The 22978-nt window shown below is 41.3% G+C and overlaps 1 protein-coding gene across 1 annotated transcript; it reads left to right on the top strand.

The window, feature by feature from the left end:
• Positions 1 to 2582: 2582 nt before the first annotated feature.
• Positions 2583 to 8438, top strand: LOC119745779 (protein deadpan-like). Its single transcript, XM_038222379.1, has 4 exons — positions 2583 to 3570; positions 4018 to 4113; positions 5497 to 5584; positions 6272 to 8438. The coding sequence occupies exons 1-4, from the start codon at positions 3532 to 3534 to the stop codon at positions 7429 to 7431; spliced, it is 1383 nt and encodes a 460-aa protein (XP_038078307.1). The 5' UTR covers positions 2583 to 3531; the 3' UTR covers positions 7432 to 8438.
• The last annotated feature ends 14540 nt before the right edge of the window (positions 8439 to 22978 follow it).

Raw genomic sequence — 22978 nt, 5'->3', positions numbered from 1 at the left:
CTTCACAAAAATATATAAATAAAGAAGCAAAACTGAATTGGAAAATATGAATTCGAAATCTATCACCATTGTAATGGCCAGGGTAATTTTGGCGGGAAATAAGAGTTTATGACATTATTTTGTACACGACTTTTTCGTGGTATGATAGCTTTACAGTTTTACAATTACAGTACATTTTCAAAACTTTAATGTGCATACACACACAAAATGCAACAAAGGGCCCACCGAAACTATTATTCTTATGCAATTGTTTCATCACAATTTTATTTTTAAGATTCAAAATAAAAAATTTATATATTCATAAGCTATTGAAAAACATCCAAAGTTCCCTGGTGTCAGCTTCAAGTTTCTTCAGCAGTTCAACAAGATCTTAATGTCTCATGACTGTGCTTTGCCAATGCATTGCTAGGATTGATTTATGCAAAATAAACTTTGAAAATGAAGTATGATATGTAAAATGAAACCATTTCAGTAGCTTCTTTACATTGTCTTTCCTCTTGAAGGCGAAAGGGATTATTGGAGAAAAAAAACACAGTTCATAAAATTTTAAAATAATCTGTACGCGCATCTACCAAAAATAGATCACGTGTCGTGCTCTATATAACCAAAGATAAGTAAATACAATTAATCTTGTATTTTTTATCTATAGTCAATTTATTTTAAACAGCCATTGTTTGTTGTCAAGATCCTTTCTTTTTCTTTCCTATTTAGGTAAAATAATTGGCTTTATGGTTGATTTAGTTTGTTTGTTTTGTTTTGTGTTGGTGTTTAATCAATATTTATCATTTTTCGGGCACACGTGAGGAAAGACCGACGCGGGCCGACCGGTGGCGCGGCACGGCACGGACCGAACACCGTGGGAGAAATTTCGAAATCGAAAGAAAAAAATCTTACGGTTAAAAAGAAACAAAAGCTGACTTTTTCAATAATTGAATCGCACAGAATAGAAAGACTGCTCGTGTTTTTTTCTCACTCGCTTTTGGTGCTGTTGCAAAAAGTTCATCAGGGGAAGTGTTTTTTTCCTTCCTGGTTGTTGTTGTGAAAATAACAATAGGTTGACACCGTGAACTGAGGTGTGCTTTGTTCATTGGTCGGGTCTGGGTTGCCGAGCGTGGGACCTACCTGTGTACCACATTTCCCACACATCAATCTTTTCTTTTCCATTTTTTTACGGCCATTTTCCTGCCATTCATATATATTTTTTTGTCATATTTGATTTCATTTATCGCAGCACACCTTTCCTATGGTGTATTGTTGTATTGTGTATTGTTGTGCGGTTATATAGATGACTACGTGATGAAATGCTATATCGAACCATATCCAAAATTATCACTGTGTGTTCTGAATCGAAATGGCCTGAACTTGCATTTTCATGTTTCGTCATTTTTTGACCAGGCTGCCTAAAATGGTTGACAGTCGCTATATCATCCATGAGTTTAATAGAACTAACAAATGTTTTATTTTTCTGGTCAAAGTTTTGCGTTCCCTGTTGAATCTCATGTGCCACTTAGAAGTTAATTTTAATTTAAAAAGTATTTGGCTGTAATAACTTTTACCTAAGTTAACGACTATCTATAAGCTTTTTTTCAAAGCAGACATGGACAATAAAGAATAAATGTGAGTATGAAGGATATAAAAAAGTTTATGCCAAATCGTATTAGGTCGGCAATGTGCTCCAGTAGCGACTCCCTTTCTTGGCAGACTTCTGGTGATTCTGGCGTAACTTCGATGAGATAACTACCAAAAAAGACGTTTCAAAAGACTGATTAAATTAAAAATCTCAAGGAATATTATTACATCATTTACTATGGAAAACTATGGTGGCCTCTAAAAGTATCAACTTTAGGGAACCTATTGAACACTCTCCAGAGACTATTTTGTACATTTCTATTTCTTTTTTCTTATTTAAATATTTTTTTTATTATAATTTTTTTTTTACCAGCGATTAAATCTTTAACGGCAAATCACGAACAATATCTCCAACATAAAACTAAGAGAAAATGTGGCCAACAAAGAGAAGATAACGTTTTTTAGCATTGTGCTTTTCATCTCCAAGAACACTGTAGCCTAATTTGCAATTTGGCAGCAATTATTTCACCGTCGGGTGACGGCCGGGTCAAGTAAAGACATCGATCCGTGGGAATGGCGTGGGATAAAAAAAAATGGCACCACGCTGATTTGACTAAATTGGCAGTGACGCGAAAACGAGTTCCTAATTACGGAAGAAAAGCAATTACTGGCTCGTTTTAATTGGAAAATCGGAAAGGGCTGGTCGTGATTGGCTTGCACGTGACGTTACCATGACAACCAGGTTGCAATCGGTCTCAGATTTGAAGAGTAACAGGTGGAAAATTTTAAGGGAAAGGAAAGGGAGCTTAGGCCAAAAGCATTAACTCTGTGCCTGCCTGGCAGGCAAATTTCCCTAATTCAACCCAGAATCGCGTCTATTAATATGAATATAATAATGAAAATGCGTGTAGTGTATCGGTATGTAAATAGTCAGCATTTTGATAGTGTGTAGCTATTTTCTTCGCCGGTTCTGGTAGTGTCATTTACTTCTTTTAGCCCGGCGGTGCCAGCTTAAGACAGGGAGCTGGAGCATGGGAGTGAGTCGGTGTTTAGCCTCGTCTCAGGCAAGCCCTCTGGCCGTGCTGATCTGCGTACAAAAGACGGAGTCCTCGGGGTCTGGTGCGGTTCGCTTCTCACAAACTTTTCCTCTCTCACCTGGGCTTAGCCAGTAGCGAGTGCGTGGGATGGAGTTGAGGCTATCAGTCACTTGTTTACTACCCACCTGTGCGTTACCTGGTGTGCACCTTAGGGGGCGTGGTTTTCCCACGTTTGTCCACACGATCGCTAGCCCCGGCGATAAACAAAAGACGCCGCACGTGCGAGTGCCAGAACACGGCGGCCACATTCTCACCGGTGCGGTCCTAACAACAAAATCGGGTCAACTGTCAGGGTAATTACCCCACGCCTCGATGACGTCGCTCAGTCGGCGAGCCAATGGGCTCGCGCCTCCAGACAATAGCCGCCATTAACTTCCACCAATCGGGGGCCCGACCGTCTCTCAACCCGCGAGTTGAAGGTGGCAAGCACAAAAGAGGGCCCCAAGACGCTTTTGTTTTCAGACGTGTCTATTGGACCAAAGGGGGAAAGAAAAGAAAGAAAGAGAAAAAGATCTGTGGGAAATCTTCTACCGGGGGATTCACACGACCGAGAACGCGCAAGGGGTATTAGTCAGAGAGGACAAGAAAAGGGGAAAAAAACCCAAGCTCCAAATAAGCAGGGGCATTCCGATGCACGGGCAGGGGTTTGTTCAGCGACTGTCAACCGAGTTAGCGGAGCGTGCAGTCGATGATTACGACTAGCCAAAGGTCGCGAAGCAGACGTTAAATCTGTAATCAGGTGTTCTATCACTGGTTAGGGAGCGTGCGCGGACGGATTCATCAAGGCATTCCAACACACAGGTGGATTTCTGTTTTGTTGCTTGTCCCACTTGCCAGCTGGGAGTGTGAGATTGCCGGGGAAAAAATGATGACGAGTGCCGACATGGAGAAACAAACAATGAAGGTGATTAAGAATTACCCATTACGTAATCGATTCTAACTAATTGTAATAATTGATTATTTAATTGATCAATTTTAGTTCCTGATGGAGATGGAAAAACACTTTGTGAAATGTTTTTATTTTGGATTACTTTTGTTTCCAGCTTTGTTCTGATCGTCTAACTGAAACTAATATGACTTTTCATTTTAATGAGTTTTTCACAAACTGTAGAACGAACTCATGGTATATTTTCGTTGGGTTGCATAACTGTGTTCTAATTTAAGTTTTAATCGCCTACTGGTTTTCTAATCCTGCCGTTTTGTAATTTTTCTGTTAAGCTTATAAGAGGAAAAACCAATCCTGTCACAATCCCGTAAACTATTCATTCTGTTTTTGCTACATCGATTTGAAGATTTTGAGAAGTTCTCAAGTGTTGAAAAGTTCTTGAAATTTCCGACTTTTCCTCCCTAGGCATCGAAGCCTGCGATGGAAAAACGACGTCGCGCGAGAATCAACGAGAGTCTCCAGCAGCTGAAGGCGCTCGTGCTGGACGGGCTGAACAAAAACGTAAGTTGGCAGTCCAACTGGTTTTCAAAGTTCAGTACCGCTAGTTTATCCCTTTTAGCTCCTAGCATTTGCTGTGTGGATACAGTGCACATGATAAAGAAGTTGGGCTAAAACTCAAAATCAGGAAGTGTGCCTCAGAAACCATGTGGCAATGGGTGCTTTTACTTGGGACAAGCTTGGAAACGACGTTAATCGTTTAAATTAATTAAAATGTCGCTCATTTCCTTGTTGATGCAGCTTTACCGAGTGGGTTTAGACGTGAGTTTTCGGCTGTCATTGTGACAACAGATAAAAACCTACATCTCAGAGATATGTGAGAATTGACGTTGATGCGAGATGGCCGCATCTGTACACGGAGTGATCTCATTCTCAATTCGTTTGTTGTTTGGCTATTGTCAGATTCTGCGCTGATGTGTGAAATCCGCTATGTCATGGGATTGCACAATGCAAATTGCGAAGTCCTGTCACAGCTCCCATCAAAAATCGTTCTGTCTTCAGTCAACGCATGAGAGCGAATAATTCAACAAGGAAGAAAACGAAAGAAATTCTTGTTAATACCGAGCTCTCGTTTCCTTGTTCACGTAACAGGCTTAAGTCATGCTGTTTTTAAACCAATTGTACCAGTCGGCCTTTATTTTATTTCCTGTGTGATTCAGATTATTTTGCCTTTTTTTTTTAGCCTCGCCCGTTTATTGCACAGAATTGTCCCAATATGGACATGAGTTTGTTATGTAAATAAACACAGGCGGGCAAACACAATGCCATGCAAGAACAGACTTGTCTGCAGACTGCGATAATTCACGATATCTTTTATTTACGAGGACGAGGATAATGGTCATAAATTATTCAGGCTACGTCACATTATGAATAACCCATGACCCGACACGTCACGGATATTCGTTCCGCACTCAGTGCATCAGAGTCCAAAATAAGGTATGACTTCTGGCGTATGATGTGAGATCGATTACTACCAGTCTGAAGGTTGAAGAAAAACGAATCGCGAAGGAATCGAATTTTTTTTTTTGGGGGGGGGGGATCATTGCGTTTGGTAAAACGGCCTTGCTTTGATCAAGTTATCGTCAATTTCCAGCAAGCCAATCGAGGCATAGATTTTGTTGCCCTTGAGTAATAATCGATCAACAAGCGCCGGATGATACATTTATCGATTTCAAGGTAGCGAAATAACTGAACACTCCAAATATATTTGACACTTTTTGGGGTCTGATAACAGTTCAAGATATTCCGTTGAACAATCTGGGTCAAAGGGGGTCAAAGCGGGCCAAAGGGGGTCAGGCCCGTCTTGTCGCATGTCTCTACGTAAAAGCCTGACTTCTGTTCAACCGATCTGTGATGATAGATTTAATTTCTTGGTTTCATACACAGAATTCCCGCCATTCGAAGCTGGAGAAGGCAGACATCTTAGAAATGACCGTGCGCTACCTGAGAAACGTACAACGCCAACAAGTCAAAGGTACAATGGAATTCACTTTTCTTTTTAATAATATTTTGACTCTGGGTCACTTTACCTTATGGCTCTCAGTCACACATGTGAAGATTTTTTTTATTAGACTGTCTTAATAGACATGCGCAGTATACAGGCACCAAGTCCTTATTTCTTGGAGTCCAAATTTTATGAGACACCTATCCGTGCCGTCCCATAAATGCGACGAAATCCGCTAAAGGCCCTTATAGTTAAATGTGCTGTATGCTTGGGCGGTGTCGCACTGAATGCAAACAGGCATTTGTGAAGTTTTCCTTCAGTGCCTTTTTTGGTTCACGAATCTTAGTGGTATCGATTTGCGATCGGGTTGTCTGAATATCGATTATACCTACTCCGATTAAGACTAATTTCATTAAACTGTGTCTCGTGGGAGGCGGGCAACTTCAATCGCGATTCTGTTCTCTTTGCAATCCTTTGACGAAGCCTTCATGACGCCATTGTGTTGTTGATAGATGAGATTATTACGCTGCATTTTGCATTATGCTCTGCATAAGCATAAAAAAGGTAATGCAGTGATAAATAAAATGATAAGGGAAATACCGTGTGGAGTGACAACCTTGATTATTATTTCGTAGACTTTTCGGTCATGGTTTGACTGCCCTCAGGAGAAAATGTTGATTAATTGGGTTTTTGTTGTCATCGTTTATTTTTGTTTAGCTTCTATGGAGACGGATCCGGCTGTCATAACCCAGTACCGGACAGGGTTCGCCGAATGCATGGGGGAGGTGTCTCGTTACCTGGGTGGGGCCATAGAGGAGAACCCGGAGGTACGGGCACGTCTGATTGGTCACCTAGCGGGGTTTTGCGCCTCCACCAATCAGCGGCAACAGCAGCAGTCGGCAAGGTATGCTGCGGTCACCAGCGCCCAGACGCAGTCGCCGGGGACCAGTCGGGTGCAGCCGCCGTCATCGTCGACGTCACCGGCGGTTGTCATGAACAGCGCCCCCAGCTCGACCCCGCCCAGCTCCGTCCACCAACGCCATCACAGTCAGCAAGCACCGATGCAGGTCGGGTTCCCGACCCCGCCCCTGTCGAACGGCGGTCTGCCGTCGCACCCGGTGGCCCTGATGACCTCGCCGGCCGTGGAGGGGGCAAGGACAAGGGGCGCACCACAGGTACTCTCTGCGCAGGTGCCGCAACTTCCAACCCAACGACTGTCCCCTGCGAAGGGTACCGGTCGTACACCATCGTCGGTTCCCAAAGCTGAAGTGCCCGTGTCGGAGGTCAAACCGCCAGCCATGATTGCCCAAATTCTGCCGGCTAGCACAACCCCACAAGCTCCTGATCCTCAGCCGATGGGCGATATGATAACTCTCCTCCTTCCAAGTCAGTCTCTGCCAGGGGGACAGGTACCGACCCATCTGATACCCGTCTACGCCCAAGAACCAGGGAAGGGCGTGGCTCCTCCCCTGGGGTATTCCTTTGCCAGCTCTGAGACAGTTCCCTCGTCGACCACACCCCAGAGTAGTGGTAGCTATAGTAACAATCCCAAGATGTGTGCCGTTTCCACGCCAAGCCCCAAAGTTGCTCAGGCGGCGCCCGCTATGGTCTCCCCCGGTCAGCCAGCAGCGTGGACGGCCATACCATTGCCGACTGCGCAACTCGTCTCGCCGCAAGCGGGCGCTGTCGCGCCTTCCTCCATGGCGCCGCCTTTCGCTTTCTCCATCCCCTTTAACGCCAAAATCTCGCCGCCCGGGGCGGCCGTCCAGGCTAAGAAACCTGCGGAGCAGATGGGCCGTCCCATTCGATTGCCAGGGATGTTTGCAGTAAATACCGTAGCCTCAGGGGACATTGATCCAATGTGGAGACCGTGGTAGATGAACTTTTGTAAAATGTGTGTGATTTCTGTCTTCATCTTATACTTTACATCTATTCTTAAGTATTTATTTATGTCAGAAATAAAGAAGCATTATTGCTAGCATATTCGATACAATGCGTATTTCAGAACACAGAAAAATTTCGGGAAGTAGAATGTGAAGATTTTTAGGGTTAAACTTTGATTTCGAGAGGCTGTGTCATAAGCCTTGTATTAACCAGCGTGTTTACTTTCAGGAATTTGCAAACTTTTAATGGTTGGCTGAATTTCAAAAGTCCGTCTTAAAGCAGGTCTAAGTTCCATTTAGATATCAGAAAAAAAGCTCACCAGGAACATATGCTAAAAAGTTCTTCATGAAACCTCAAATGCGTTTCCACCTGTTGCCGTAGAATCACATGATTCAGATTTGGTGTTAGTCAGCGATTTTTTTTCTTCGAGTTGAAACAAGTCTGTTCCAGACCAACAAATACATTACGTCGAGTGACAAGTATGCACGTGACGATTCAAATTGTTTTCACTGTTTAACGGATCGTCAAAATTGAGACGCTTATCAGCCATATTGATTGTCGCTTCAAGTGCCGATTGCGTGTGTTTTTTTCTTCAATGTTTTTCTCATGATTCAGTCTTCCATTCATAACACTCTCTGAACTTTATTGAGCTGTTTTGTGTTTCTTGTATATATTTTGTGACACTAAAATCAAATCATATTTTTCTGATAATGAACTATTTTTGCAATGGAAAATTATTTTTCTAAATTTCTAAATTATAAACGTTTAGCGTTGTTTGTTTTCCTGTATTTATTGAATTGATGGATTGATTGTTTGTGGACTAGAGGCTAGCCTGTGAGTTTTATTTTACACAGTACACAGTGTTTCGAAAACACGAGGAATTTTCGAGGACAATAGTTGAAGTGTTTGTGTGGTCTTGTTAAGTTATTTATGTTTTTGGTTTATCGTGAGGTGAGCGTATATGCAGAGCATAAAAATAAATTGTACTGAAGAGAATTCGCTTCTATTCATCTTCGAGTGGTTTGTAAACTATATTTTGTGTTAATGGGTTCCAGATGCGAAAAGATTATAGTAATAGGTTTACTTTGGTGAACAGATAATATTCATGGCGACAGGTACTCTGTAAAATTATTTTTTACCTTTGGGGCCGATTCCATATATACATCGTAACTCTTTAAAGTACAGCCACCCCGTATCAATAGACCCGTTGTATACATAGCGGATGATAGCGCCCTCCGTCTTGAGGGTAGGTTCTCATTCAGTGACAATGAAAGAAAAGAAACAAGTGTACGCATGCGTATCACGGAGAAACAACGACCAGTTCACTGCGAGGGCGCTCTAATGCAATGGGTCTTTTGCATGTGTTCAACTTAAGTCCCGACATCTAATGGTGGATGTGTTTGTTGCGTTAAAATGGCTACTACGGGCCTCCGTAAACCAACCTGTTAAAATCAGCTCATTTTTGTACCGCTTTGGTTATGTATTGTGCCAATGAAACTATGGTAAATTTGGGTTTCCCATCAACATTGGTTCCCGGCACCCACACACACCCACACAACCTTCTACGGATGAAGTAGGTTGGGTACCTGCATTGTTCCTTAAACCCCGCTTCAGAACTTCTCTTGTGGGACACGGTTAGACAAAAAACCCGACATGTGGGCACACTATTTTCATCTTTGTGCGAACACAGGACTGGTGCTACGCTCAGTTGGTCAAGAGCCAATAATTTTCATCAGGAATTCGCAGGTTAAAAGTCCAACTCCAGTCAATGTTAATGCTCAATCTTTTATTGATTTAAAACAAACCTTGTCCTTGCCTTTATGGTTTCATTTGACGATTGTCCTTAAAGAAAACATTAATTCCTCCAAATATGTAACTTTTCCAAATCTCGTTCATATCTTATGTTAAGAATAAACAACCACTGTTTTGTAAGTTAGTTAGAAAGAATTGCTTACAAACTAGTTTTTCCTGGCTTAAAGCCAGCCCCCGAAATTTGCACCCCTGGGGGGGGGGGGGGGATCACCCTATTGCACAACCTACCTGCGCCGACCGTGGGAACTCACCTTTCGTCCCATTGTCTCGGGCTCGTGTGCCGCGGCGAACTTTGTAACTGACGTGGCGCGGACTGCGTCGCGTGCCAACACAAGGTAAATAACAACACCTCTCTGCGATATCGATACTAAAGAATAAAAAAAAGAGAAAGAAATACATAGAGCAAGTCCTGACAAGTTTTTGGGAACTATTTCAGCAAGATTATTTTCGTCGTTTCAAGTGACCGGTCTTTCGAATTCGCCTACGTTGTTTTCTCTAAGCCCACCACAAGCCAGTACAAGACAATGGTAAATAATAATCTATTGCTTTTAGCGGAGCAAACTTTGGGGGTCACATTCCTTTATGCTGATCGAATGAGGGTTATTAAGATCGGTGACGTCAGCAATGCAATCAGCCATGTTGGCTGAACAATATGGTGGAAACCGTTTGTGTTGTGTATGAAAAATCGTCCAACTGTAGTGCATTGTTCCGGCAAGGAACAAAGCACTTCTCTAATAAGCAATTTTAGTGTTTTTTCCCAAGTCAAGGGGAAAGCGATGAATGGGCACAAGCAGCCAATGAGCATCTTGCTAATCTACATTTGAATCTACCTGAAATCACTGCCAAAAAGTGTCAATCGACAACCATAATTTTTTATGGATAAATACTGCTGGCAGAAAAATGAATCGCCTATATACTGACTTTACACCGACGATGTCTTTCTAAACTTTAGAGCATCGTGTTAGCAGCTTTCACTTTGTACTTCATGATTCGATCTTTCAAGTTGCGAGAGGGGCGATTACGTAATCGCGACTTTCAAAAGTTTCTACGGCAAGGGCGCCCTTTGCGGTTCCCGTTAGTAAATGACTTGTCAAGACTATTCTATTTATTTGAAATGTGATCCGCAACTTGCATACTCGTTTATAAATCAATCGATTTTTCACGGTACCAATCATGCACAAATTATGGCCGTGCGACATACCTAAATCGCGTTAAGGAATTTCTGCCAACAGCTTCGACGAAAAGTTTATAACGACCACGGTAACCTCAAAGACAAAATCAGCTTTAGACTAAATTAGAATGGCAAAACACCAGTACTTTTGATCAAGTAGTGAGATAGCAAGAGTTTGTGGGTGCATATTTGCTAAAGATTTGCTTTTACGAAGGACAAGGGAAGGAAAATTCAAGTCGTGACATGTCGAGTCTGGTCACGCGAGTTGGCGCTATTTTGGCCTTGCACGCACACGCCCCCATAAAGTCGGTCTATACAGGTGTTTCACAGGTGATCAGGCGGCGCTCCTTTTTATTGTGGTTTCATTTGCATTCCAGCCATTGTAGTGGAACACTGATCAGCTGTGCATGCTTGCACAGAAGAACAGACAAATAATGTCAACGAACTTTTCATGAATATTCATATCCTCAATCGAATTACCAAATAGACGTGTGTGAAATCTTGCATCAGGTATTGTATTCGTGATATGTACTTGATGTAAAAAAAATATCGTGTACGGGTGATTTTACACTTGCCAGATGACGAGATGTGATTTACAGCATAATGTTACGTTCAATTTAAAATGCACCTCATGTCGAAGGGTCTTAACTTGAATGTTACACTAAAATCTAGTGTCTCTTAAAAGTGTCTCCTGAAACTTGCAATTTGTTTCAATTAACGACAGGTGAATGACAGATTGTTTGAGATTGGAATTACAAATAACCAACATTTATTGTGATTGTCTTTGAAATGGCACCATGCCAGGCAGACTAGTATCACATGTTTGGTAACCCCCTCCCCCTCCAAAAAAGTTAGCACGCAGACGACAACTGCAGATGTAACGACCTTTGAATAAACTCATTATAGAGCAACAACATGTGGTAAATGTGCTGCAAAAAAACAGAAACGGCCAAATGTGGCTGAAATACTTGCTAAATTATGCCATAATTGGAAAGTGTGTTCGCCCCCAATCCAAATGCCAGCACGCCAACTTTTCAAATTGCTTTAAATCATGGATGCCTTAACTGAAGAAAAGGTCATTTTATCATAAATGTTTTTTGGACGATGACTTGAACGCAGCGGGCCTAACTTTGCGCCCCGCCAGGGAGCCCAAGCCCTTTTTGTGGCCGGTATGTGTTTAGAAACGCGATCGTGGCTTTTGAACTTCATCAAAATTTAATGAGGGCCCGTAACTCACGCGCGCTGGAATTTTGAAAGCCTTCCGTGGCTTGCTATGCACGTGTGTAATTACATTGGAACTGAGGGCTCATTGTTCCAGGATTTTGGTAAAACTTGGGTTTTTGGAGAGCACTGACAGCAGGGCTAAGATGTTGGGTTTGAAACCTCTTTTCCCATAAAGCCAGGAGGATCATGTGCAATTACCTGGAAAAGTACATACTGGCATTTTTACTGTGACAGAAACCTTGCTCAAAGTGCAGACAGAACTGTTATCAAATACCCTGTGAAATTAGTCCGCCTGAAATGGTATGGTTCGGAAGGAAACATGCGTTGAAGGTGGTATCAAAATAGAGCGCCCTTGGACATAGGTTTACGTGCATTAGCAATGGAATTCAGTTATACGAGACTCAACGAATTGAGCATATATTATCCCTGTTTTCTCAAAATGTGTACAGTATCCACTCAGCTTGAATTTCAACAGGTTAGTTGTTATGCTTCCTAAGATTTTAAGCAATTTTGTTGCTTCAAACGAGAACAAATCCCCCCAAAACAAATGATCCTATATGTTTAGTAAACTACGTATACGACTGATGCAAGGAGACTTTGGGTCAGTGTCGTGTACAGTGTCACAAGTTCCCTGCAAAATCCATCTAACGTCGTAAGTGTGAAAAAAATGTCGAAATGTTTTAAAGGGAAGATACAACATTTGAAAACATCAAAACACGAAATGATCAAATTATCACGAAATACCTGACTGTTTTATGAGGGAATGACAGTCTTAAGCATCCTGAAAAATCGTGGCTCCTGGTGTGCTGACATTTTCAAGAAAAATTGTATATGTCCAACACTGGTCAGCCGACCAGCGTTGGAGAAAACTGGCTAATTTTAAAAAGTTAAAAAGTTTATTCCAAAAGTGCTCCTTGGTTTTCATATTTAGTTATTCCGCATTTTCTTTGCAATTGATTACACATCTGTGAAGGGGTACAAGCCTGCCAGACTGATTCTCTGACCTTACGATTCCCCAAAGTCAACAAATTGCTCCGTTTCATCTTAAAGTGGGGTCAGGGAACCAGACTACAAGAACATGATTGGTTTTCTTGGTTTTTCCAGCATCTACAAGCCCAAAACGTGAAGCAAGTCAGTTAAACAATATTTGCTACAACATTCTAATCCTCCAAATCCATTTTTTTTACTGAAAATTGCAGAAAAAATGTTGTATATTCCCTTTAAGTGGCAATATTACAGATTTCAGATCAAAACCTTTGAGCAACCGTTTACAAACCAAAATGGAAAATCCCAAATTTAAGTAGAAACTCTCATTTTGACTATGTTATCTCACTTTTTTGATCCTCTTACGAGTTTATCAAAAAGGAGAAAACTAAGAAAAACAAATCTTTACGACTAAGACTGAAATAACAAATCTGTCACTCGTAGGGTCAACTCCTTTGGCCGGTATGTACGGTGATCCACCGGTCACCGAAATCCAATTGCACGCATTCCCCCCAAAAAGGAAAACCATCAAGGTCGTAAAAATTTGTCACAAAATTGAAAACAAAAAAAATGAAAAGTTGAGACCTGTGGTTGGTAATTAACACGACTGTTTACTCAAAGATCGAGGATTCTGGCAGATTTATGCCCGGGTTTTACGAGGCCACGAGGCCGGCCCGAGTGGCACCCACTTAACCCCGCGATCCGCAAGGGGCCTCGCGCGCCGCACGGCCCCGTCATTCCTTCGGCTTGCGCGGAATTCGGGCATATTTTCCAATTTTTGGAATTTTTGTTTTAGTTCTCACAAAACAGTGATTTCTTTTATTTATAGTCTCTTTCTTCTGTTGACTTGATTAATTGCTTGATGATAAAAGCGTTCGTCGGCTTCGTGAAAAAAAAAACCCGGGCGGGGTTGTCATGCATGGTTGTCGAAAATTCTGCGATTAGGGTAAACATTTCTTGTTACAAGAACACAACCATTGGTTTTCTGTTTTGATTATTCTTTTCTCCTGGTCCCAGAGGGTCAGGTCAGTTTCCTCTTTGCGCCTATCTCACTGACTGACTGACTCGCTTAAGAACCGAGCAGTGCTATCGTATAGGTTTACTGCGTAAGGCCAAAGAATGGGCTAAATCCGGCTAGCCGTTGGATGCATGCAAAGAAGCTCTGAATCAATTGTATACCATTTGGTGTCTTCTGGGATCGGCTATACTAGGATTGTCTTGCTTTGTTTTTCTATATACGTGTAGGCCCTAATTATGTCTACTGTCTTTATATATCCAATTGGTTTCAGTTGCGCGTTGGTTATCGTCACTAATTACTGAAACTCGTACGAAGCACGTGTTTGGCTTGTTGCTTATAGGCTCCTGTAAACACCTGCCTGAAGGGGGAAAATCAACTTATACATGTATATGCGTTATCTCTCAATCTCATCTGAAATTCAGATTCCGACGATCGAAAAAGTATGTTTACCGGCCTTCCAAATACCCCCAAAGCGATTAAAGTTATTTTCACATTATACAATTATGAAATGAGAGGCAGAAAAACTGGCGAAAAAGATCCCAATAGACCTTGTACGTGTTTAATAAGCCGAAGTTGGTGGGCACTGGCTTGTACATGTACATACAGACCATTATTATGTTGCGGCCATTTGGATCTTTCCCATTGAAATCAACGCAACCAAAGTGAGGCCGGAAGGGAATATAGTCTGGTTCCTTTTCGCACAAAAACATTACCATTCAGTACTGTTATTGGATGAAAGGAACATGACTGAAATTGTGGCAGCATAAAGCTCTATTCCCATGGCATTGCTTGATTAATATAGGAATGTGTAAACCGTTCGTACATTCATTGTTATAAATAACATACAATACACTCTAAGACATCAGCAACGCATGACATCTATCACATTAATACTACATCGGTCTTATTTACATACCAATGACAAGAACCACAGTGTTTCTGGATTCTCTCAACACAACCCCAGTGACCTGTAGGTCACTCACCTCTGAGTCTCAAGAACAACTTCTCCCTAATTCATTAACTCTGGTTGTTGTCAACCCGTTTAACATTCCTCGCGTCCAAGGCCCGAAGCCGCTCAATGCCGACCTATGGCATAACTCTCTCTCTCTTCTTCAGCCCCCCCCCCCTCCAGCCGGCGCTAAACTTCTTCGTAACGAATGACAAGCTGACATAAATCATTGTTTCGTCTCTTTCAAATCATTTTTTGTGGGCAAAGATTTACTTTTCTTTTGACTGCCCATGGAGGGGAAAAAGGTGTCAAAGGGAGGGTGTTCTAAGCCGCTAATGACTTTACCATTTACTGTTTGTGATAGGGAGAGAAAAAGCGTTCGTGAGCCGCCATGTTGGATTTGAAATCGAGGCTGAGCTAGAAAAATAAGTTTCGAGTCGTTGCACTCTAAAAAGTCCCGGGTAACATTTGAACCGCACTCCGGGGTTTTTTGGGCTTGACACTTTTCCGGATCAAAATGACATGTTTTCGGGTCAAAATGACACTTTCCGGGTCATAATGACACCCTCTCCGGGCCAAATGACCCGGAAAATGAGTAAGAACAGTGTAATTTCGATCAGGAAAAGTGTCATTTCGACCCAGGACTTAGTGTCATTTCGACCCGGAGGATGTCATTTTCACCCGTAAAGCGTAATTTTGACCCGGAAAAGTGTCATTCCGACCCGGGAAAGTGTCAGACCAAATAGAATGGCCGCAAATTGCTCTTAAAGTCTCTCTTTCAACTAACCGTGCAAAGGTCAAGTTAGGTCTTGGCATGCACTTGCTTTTTACTCTGGCTTCGTAAATTGCCCGTTGAATTGAACGTTGAACTAAACACAGAGGTATTTCAAACGTTTTGCTTTCATTTCGTGATCAGTAAATAAATATCTCTTATTAGTTTTATCATGCCATGAATCATTCCTTAATCCTTAAAAAAAACCCTGTTGGTATGGCATCAATACCTTCATTGTCTTGTTTCTGGGAAGTTTCTGAATAGAACGGCGTCAGAAAATTCCAGATTTTGAAACGACGGAAACCGCAAATGTTGATGTTGTAAGAGCTCTGGGGTTTTCCCAACCGCAAGAAGAGTACAAAATAGATTTCTGTACATTTTTGAAAATAATTGGGAAAGGCAGGAGCGAAAAAAAATACAATACACCGTTCTGGTGTTTATAACTTCTGCTAGGTCACAGTGCTGCAAAATAAAGGAATTATTTTATGGTAACTTGTGAAATAGAACTATAAACTGTGAAGAATAAATGACAGCGTTTTCATTGTTCTGTTTACTATTCCATTTTTTTTTAAATTAGGAAATGTTTGCGGAGGAAGTAACGTGTGGTTATTTACCTTGCCTTTTCATTTTTGGTCAACTCAGGAAAAAAAAAAGAGCTTCGAAATTTTGAAATTCGGAACAATCCTACAAAAATACACGGACCAAAAATGTAAAAGTATACATCTGAAACAAGTTTCTCTTGTCGCATTCTCTCATTCAAACGTTGAACAGTTAGAAAATAAATCGGTTGGGAAAAAGAATCATTATTAAAGAATATTCTGGAAGAAAGCAGAAAAGTTTGATATCGATACTGGCAACGATATCGATTATTCGGTAATCGATAGCGGTTCGATATCGATACGGTATAATTTCGGGATCTCTTGCGTGGAGACTGAACCCTTACTAAATGATAATTTATCGCGTGACTAAGTCATGCAAGACTTATCCCTCGAAATTTCAGAATCAATTCAAGTCAAATACCTGGGTGTCCCTGTGCTGTAACGGTCATGCGTAACTGGCCACTGTAAAAAAATGTTTACTTTGGTGATTATGGTACGTCTGAGTGAAATCAACTAAAAAGAAAGGCAGCCAGTGCATATTTGCGATGCAGAAAGTATAAATTATTCCATTGCTTTTCTTCTGTCATGCAAATCAAGTAAAGCGCCAATACACTGTGATTGTACTCTCCAGAACCGATGTTTTTACGAAGTCGGTCAGTCTCACACCAGGGAATAGGTTAAAAACTGCTAAGAACCAAATTACATGAGTATTGGGTTACAGCCCGATAGTCCAAAGGTTCGATAGTCCGAAGGTTCTTTAGTCCGAAGGGTCATTAGTCCGAAGGTTCGTTCGTCCGAAGGTTCAATAGTCCGCGAAGGTTCGATAATCCGAAGGTTCGATAATCCGAAGGTTCGATAATCCGAAGGTTCGATAATCCGAAGGTTCGATAGTCGGAAGGGCACATTAGCCCGAAAATAGAGTAAGGTTAATTAATCCGAAGGTTCGACAGTCCGAATAGACGATAGGGTTCGATAGTCCGAATCGACAATAAGGTTCGATAGTCCAAATATGCGGTAGGGTTCGATAGTCCGAATTCGGACAATAAGGTTCGATAGTCCGAATTGAGAATAAGGTTCGATAGTCCGAATGGGCAATACGGTTTGTCAGTATGACACTTCGGATTATCGGACCTCACTGTTGATTCGGACTATCGGACCTTATTGCCGACTCGGACTATCGGACCTTATTTTCGTTTCGCCTTCGGACTGATTAACCTTATTCTTACTTCGGACTATCGAACCTTCGGATAAATGAACCTTCGGATAAATGAACCTTCGGACTAATGAACCTCCGGATTAATGAACCTTCGGACTATTGCATCAAGTGTTCGGATTAACGAACCTTATTTCATTTTCGGACTAACAAACCCCCTCTTATGGAAATTTTGTGCATTCGGACTATCGAACCTTCGGATTAAAGAACCTTCGGACTATCGGGCGGACCTTCGGACGATCGGGCGGCCCCGAGTATTAGGGTTAGAGAGGTGTGTAGAATTGAATGACAACAGAGTATGGATTGTACCACTGCAAGCTTTTCTGAGCTGAATTAAGCATTGCAGAAATGCAACTATAGGACAGAAAAAGAGGAAACACCAAGCTTCACCAGAATTTCTGCTTTGTGATTTTCAATTTTGGCCAGTTGTTCTATGTAGGAATGGGAAAAAATGGTCTAAATTTGTCACTGAGCGGAATGTCATGTAAAAGTCATTCCCGGACCCCTCCTTACCCACCCCTCCCGACCCCCGACCCCCGGAAAAGAAATCAACATTTCTTTTGCTTTGAGGGTCGAAGAAAACTCAACATGAAAATCGAAAAGTCTTGCAAGTCGAAGAGAAGACAAATTCGTAGGTTGATCAGCAAAGATATTAAATTCGTTTGTTTGTGTGAATACTTTATTGAAAGTTGCAATGGAGCATTTATGATTGATGATACGACGTTGAAGTTCATTTCAACTGGGTGTGCATGCATGCAATCACGGCACACACAAAGCTGAACTGTAATTTATGGGACCGTTCAAGCATTAAGGTAAGAGATATTTACCTAAATTGATTTGGCTCAAAGTAGAATGTCAGTAGAATTGTCAACAGGTAAATTGGCTTTTTTTTCTTTTTGTAAACTAAATGCAAAAAAATTCACAGGACAATTCTTCACTGGCCACTGCTCAACCCGAACGGCGGACTAATAAAAATACAATTAGGCCGATATCGCGCCTGAATTCGAGCAAGGAGGATGGTATTTTCCCACAAATGTTTTTCTTACCTGTCCCAACTGTGCACGCGGAAGATCAAAAGCGGAACCATGGCCCTATTTACAATTTAATTACCTCTCTTTGAAAAAAGAGGGAAAGTTGAAATCGACTGTCCACATTTGGCGAAGGATTTCACGGCATGTGTGTACTCTGCAGGGCATTCAATAAAGGGAGAGAACCAAATTAATTACCTGGTTTCTAAACATGTTTATGAAGTTCACTCATTCGTGAATCTAGATATATATATATTTTTTGGGGGGGTTGGGGGGGTTGGGGAGGCAATCAAGTTGGAAGGCTATCACCTTGTGCAACTGATTATTTTACCAACACTCTGTGACCGTCACGCACGCAGACTCGCAGGTGTTAATGAGAATTTTCGGTTGATCAATAATGGACATTTTAGTGGGGGAAAATTCGATCACAATATCCTCGAGTATGAAATGGTTTAAGCTATGCGAGAATCAGCTTGCTTTTGTAGTGAGAGGCAGTTTGTAGGGCAAGTGCAGGGCTCGGAGAGTTATTTTGATTCCCGAGGTTCAACAGCATAAAATAACTCAATCAGATTAAATGAAATTATTTGCCGATGAAATTTAAAAGAGTTGCTGAACCTAAAAGGCTCTGAGGAATGTGACTCTGTTATAGGCGCTTTCATTTAGGGATAAAAAATATTATTCGTGTATGTATATGCAAATTGTAAACATTTTAACTTGGTATAGAAGTTTGCAGATGCACTACATATCTCTACCGAATATTTGGAATAATTTGAAGTCCTGTTTTGATACATACACGTATTTAAATTAACACATGAAGTGATGTGGTGTTGACCAAGCATTCAGGAGTCGGGCTTAGCATGGGCGGCACACATTGTAAGACGGTGCAGATTAACTCATTCATAAATACGTCGTTACAAAAAGTCGGTAAACGAAGAACTAGACAAATGATACACGAGTGCAATCTAAAAGTACAAATCAAAAGCATAAATAACTCGCTATTAACTCGACGTTTCGTCAGCATGCTTCGATCATCATCATCATCAGGTGTAGTTCTTAACTTAATTCAGCCTCTGGTATTTTATTTATCATAATGATCATTATTTTTGGACTAAAAAAGAAGTTATCTCTTCCTGTGGTATATCTAATAAACCTGTACTTAAAGATCTAGGGCCGCGTCCTCGCTTATCGCGGTACCAATCTAATAATTCTCCTCTGTGCAAATAAATAGCTGGATGTTTTCAAGTGTCGAATATGCCGACACAATAACGCAATGTCAATTGCGTGGGTATCAGTTCATGTATCATGCCGATACTAGCACTGTTGATAGATCTGAATGCTACGGTGGCCTTGAAGGTACATACTGAATTTGAAACGCGCCAGCAGGTAAAGATTTTCTGATGGCGGTGGTGGTACATATTCCTTGTCTAAGAAGGAACATGGGTTGCTTCACTGAAGAAACGGTTCCTCAAAGGTGCGAGCGCTAGATCAATTGCTTGATTTGAGTTCTAGAGTTTCATAATTATTGAGTTCAAGTTTTAATCAAAGTTCTAGCTTTTGAACTTCAGTGCTAGATATAAATCAAGGGCTGGACACATTTAGTGCTAGATTTGAATCGATTGCTACATTTGAATTTAGGTGCTGAGTTTCAAACTGAGTGGTGAATTTGAACTTAGTTGCTATAGGTATGGAAAAATTCCCATACCTGGCCATCACTAAATTTTCCCTGCAGTGACCCATCAGCCATCAGAAAGTGATAATAATGTCCTAAAAAGTCAAATTTAGCAGGGAAAATATTGAAGCATTTACTGAGAAAACACAGAACTTTTCAGACCAGCCTCGTAGGGTTTGTGCACAGGGTGACAAGTGATGTCCAGGCATGGAACTCTTTCCCTAGGGCCTAGGTATAACTTTTAGTGCCGGTAGTTTCATTTGAATTTTGAATTTGAGTGCCGAAGGGGTGTTGCAGATTTTGAATCACTTTGTACGCTAAATTTGGAACTTGCGTACTAGATATTAGATAAAGTGATGTATACATGTTATCATTAAATAGGTTTGATAGTGAGTTTAGTTCTCGAGTTTCATGGAAAAGTACCACGTTGGAGGCCATTCATCATGTTATTTTGGCCTCAGTATCACAGACTAATTTCAGCCTTAGATCTAAAACTGGAAAACCCATCATTTTGATTTGAATAAAATATAACATTTGTTTCATATCTGGGTAGGGCGTATTTGTGTTGGGGTTGAAAATGTGGGGAGTAAAGTAAATGGGGGATTTAGTTGAGAAGGCAGTTATAGAAATGCAAAAGATAAAAATAAGAAAGTAATAGCCATATTAGCTGATTAAGAAAAGAGATTATCAATATCATGTAACAGTAATTCAAATTCAATTCAAAGCTTAGATGTTTAACAATTTATAGACTGTATATTTTTGTTCATCGGAGCGATATAAACTCGCGCAACCTCTCTCGAACCGCGTCCGTTCAATCAAGCGTTGGGCCCGGCGACTCCGCGACGTGCTCTCATGGTACACGTCACAGGTCACGGAGTCCAAAAAAGTTCCTAAACAGTCGTAAAATAATCCACACAGAAGGGAGTTCCTTTTCTCCAAAATCAGCTCTTTGAAGCTTCAGAGCTCCTAAAGGAGCTAATAATAACCACTTTGCAATTTCAGGCTCATAAAATATCGAATTGACAAAAAGGAGAAACCATTAGTTAAAATGGAATGAAAATTTCGATTCATTGTCACGCAGTCGATACCGTGGGAAACCGTCCTTAGAGTAACCTCACTCACGGACTTTTTCCCCTTTTTTTCATGCACTCGACATTGATACACCTGGATGATAATTTCGGCATTTTATTACCCCGATTGTGCCAACCTTTGCACCCGGAGCCCACCCATTTTAATGGGGCTATCAATTTTGCATCAAACTTTTTTGATGGCACGAGAGAAATGGATCAAAGAGTTGTCATTGGGGGAACGTGGAAGGTACAGCGCCACAGTGTGTTTTGTTGGGTGTGTTTTTTTGCTTCGTGCTTTTAAGAACAGAAAAGGGGGATTTGCATTTAAAAATACACTCGGTAAATTGATGAATCCTGTTTGTTATTTTTTTAATTTATCAGGTTTTTGTAATTCTCGATCCTAAGGTTACAAAGGTAGGCCTAACTGTCCTAAATAAATAGTTTTGTATTGCTGAACCAATAGTAAAAGCTGTTCTCTGACTGACCGGCAGACTGTTTTGACTTTTGAACAGCTGAAATGAACGACAAGATATCGAGGAACAAACAGTAAAATACGCATTTTTTTCACAACACCCGCTCGAAGCATGGAGGAACATGCTCAAAGAAACTCATTCACAATTTTCGGGGGAGCCGGGGAGTCGAAAAGAATCAACATATTCTTCAGCAGGACAGCATCACCGCAGAAAGTAAATAGCGCCCTCTGTCAGGTGTCACGGCCAGTGGTCAACAAGGCCAGCGCAAAGCACACACGAGGAGAACTGCGCTATGGATGCAACCCTGCAAATAAATTCCCATATATAGACACTAGTGCTAAATGCCCATACTTCAAAATTCTTTTAAAAATACTCAGAACTCTCACAGGTATTGGTTGACCATTGACTTTTTGAGAAATTCTCGCCCAAAGAAGACGACCCCTATTTTCCCCAAAGCGGAACGGCAGCCATCTTGAAAAACGATCCCTCCACAACATGGCAAAATAGCGCCACTTTCGAGCCCAATTGTATCCAAAATGCTCAGAATTGGAATCCCCGAGTCCGGGCCAGAGGTTCATTGCCATATCTCTTCAATTCCCCAATGTTATGGCTCTCAGAACTCTCTAATATATAATATTTTGAGGGTATAACTTGTATTCATGAGCTCGGCGGATGGATTTAGGCCTATTTACCGGTGTGCACCCCTATAGGTCTACTGTATGCTGACTCTAATAATAGCGCGAGTTTTAAGTTCTCTCGGGTTGTGATATTTTTTCCAACATTGATTTTTTTGTTTCATCCATAACAATTTTTTTAGTAAATGGAATGTTGTGGAGCACAACCTTGCTCCCAATATATTCGAGATGTACGCTCCCATCAAACTTCTCCATTTCAATCAATCTCTTTCTAGTAATAGGCCTGTTAGAAAGAGATTGATTGAAATGGAGAAGTTTGATGGGAGCGTACTTCTCGAATATATTGGGAGCAAGGTTGTGCTCCACAACATTCACTTTACAAAAAAATGTTATGGATGAAACCCAAAAAAAATGAATCTACTCAGACCTCTGGAACGAGGTTGCTCCATCTGGGCGGCCGTTTGATTGCTTGAACCCTGAAGATAAAAGCTGTCGAGAGAAAACCCGTCCAGAGCTCATTATCATCAATGATAATAAAACATCTGGTATTTCCGGTTACAAAGGCAATCATGCCACAAATGGGACAGAAATCATTTTTTTGCCTGACTCTGTCTTATCGCTACCAGTAGAGGGCGCTTTTTCTGCTCCAGAGTCTTCAAAAATTGAGCATTGTGATTAGCCTATTTCCTGACCTTAGCCTTGCCCCTTGATGTTCGTTGGATGAATTTTTTTTTACCAAGCCACGAAATACCGACCCAAATTCACCGATTCTTACAATCATTCTCCGAAAGAAAGAAAACAAATATCCACACACCGTGGATAAAAAAAAAATAGAGGGGAAAACAAGTGGTTCCTTTCATCAAAACATTTATTGGTGTGCCGTTGAAAGGAGGAACAGTGACTTTGATTGTTCGGGCCTCTAA

Source organism: Patiria miniata, unplaced genomic scaffold, assembly GCF_015706575.1.
Source record: "Patiria miniata isolate m_02_andy unplaced genomic scaffold, ASM1570657v1 HiC_scaffold_7, whole genome shotgun sequence".
Lineage (NCBI taxonomy): Eukaryota > Metazoa > Echinodermata > Asteroidea > Valvatida > Asterinidae > Patiria > Patiria miniata.
This window is presented reverse-complemented; position numbering and strand designations above follow the sequence as displayed.

Excerpts from the sequence above, each read along its gene's own strand:
- LOC119745779 (XM_038222379.1), top strand. The coding sequence starts at position 3,532 with ATGATGACGAGTGCCGACATGGAGAAACAAACAATGAAG. Across the intron at positions 3,571-4,017 it reads TGGAGAAACAAACAATGAAG|GCATCGAAGCCTGCGATGGA; the intron begins GTGATTAAGAAT and ends TTTCCTCCCTAG. Across the intron at positions 5,585-6,271 it reads ACAACGCCAACAAGTCAAAG|CTTCTATGGAGACGGATCCG; the intron begins GTACAATGGAAT and ends ATTTTTGTTTAG.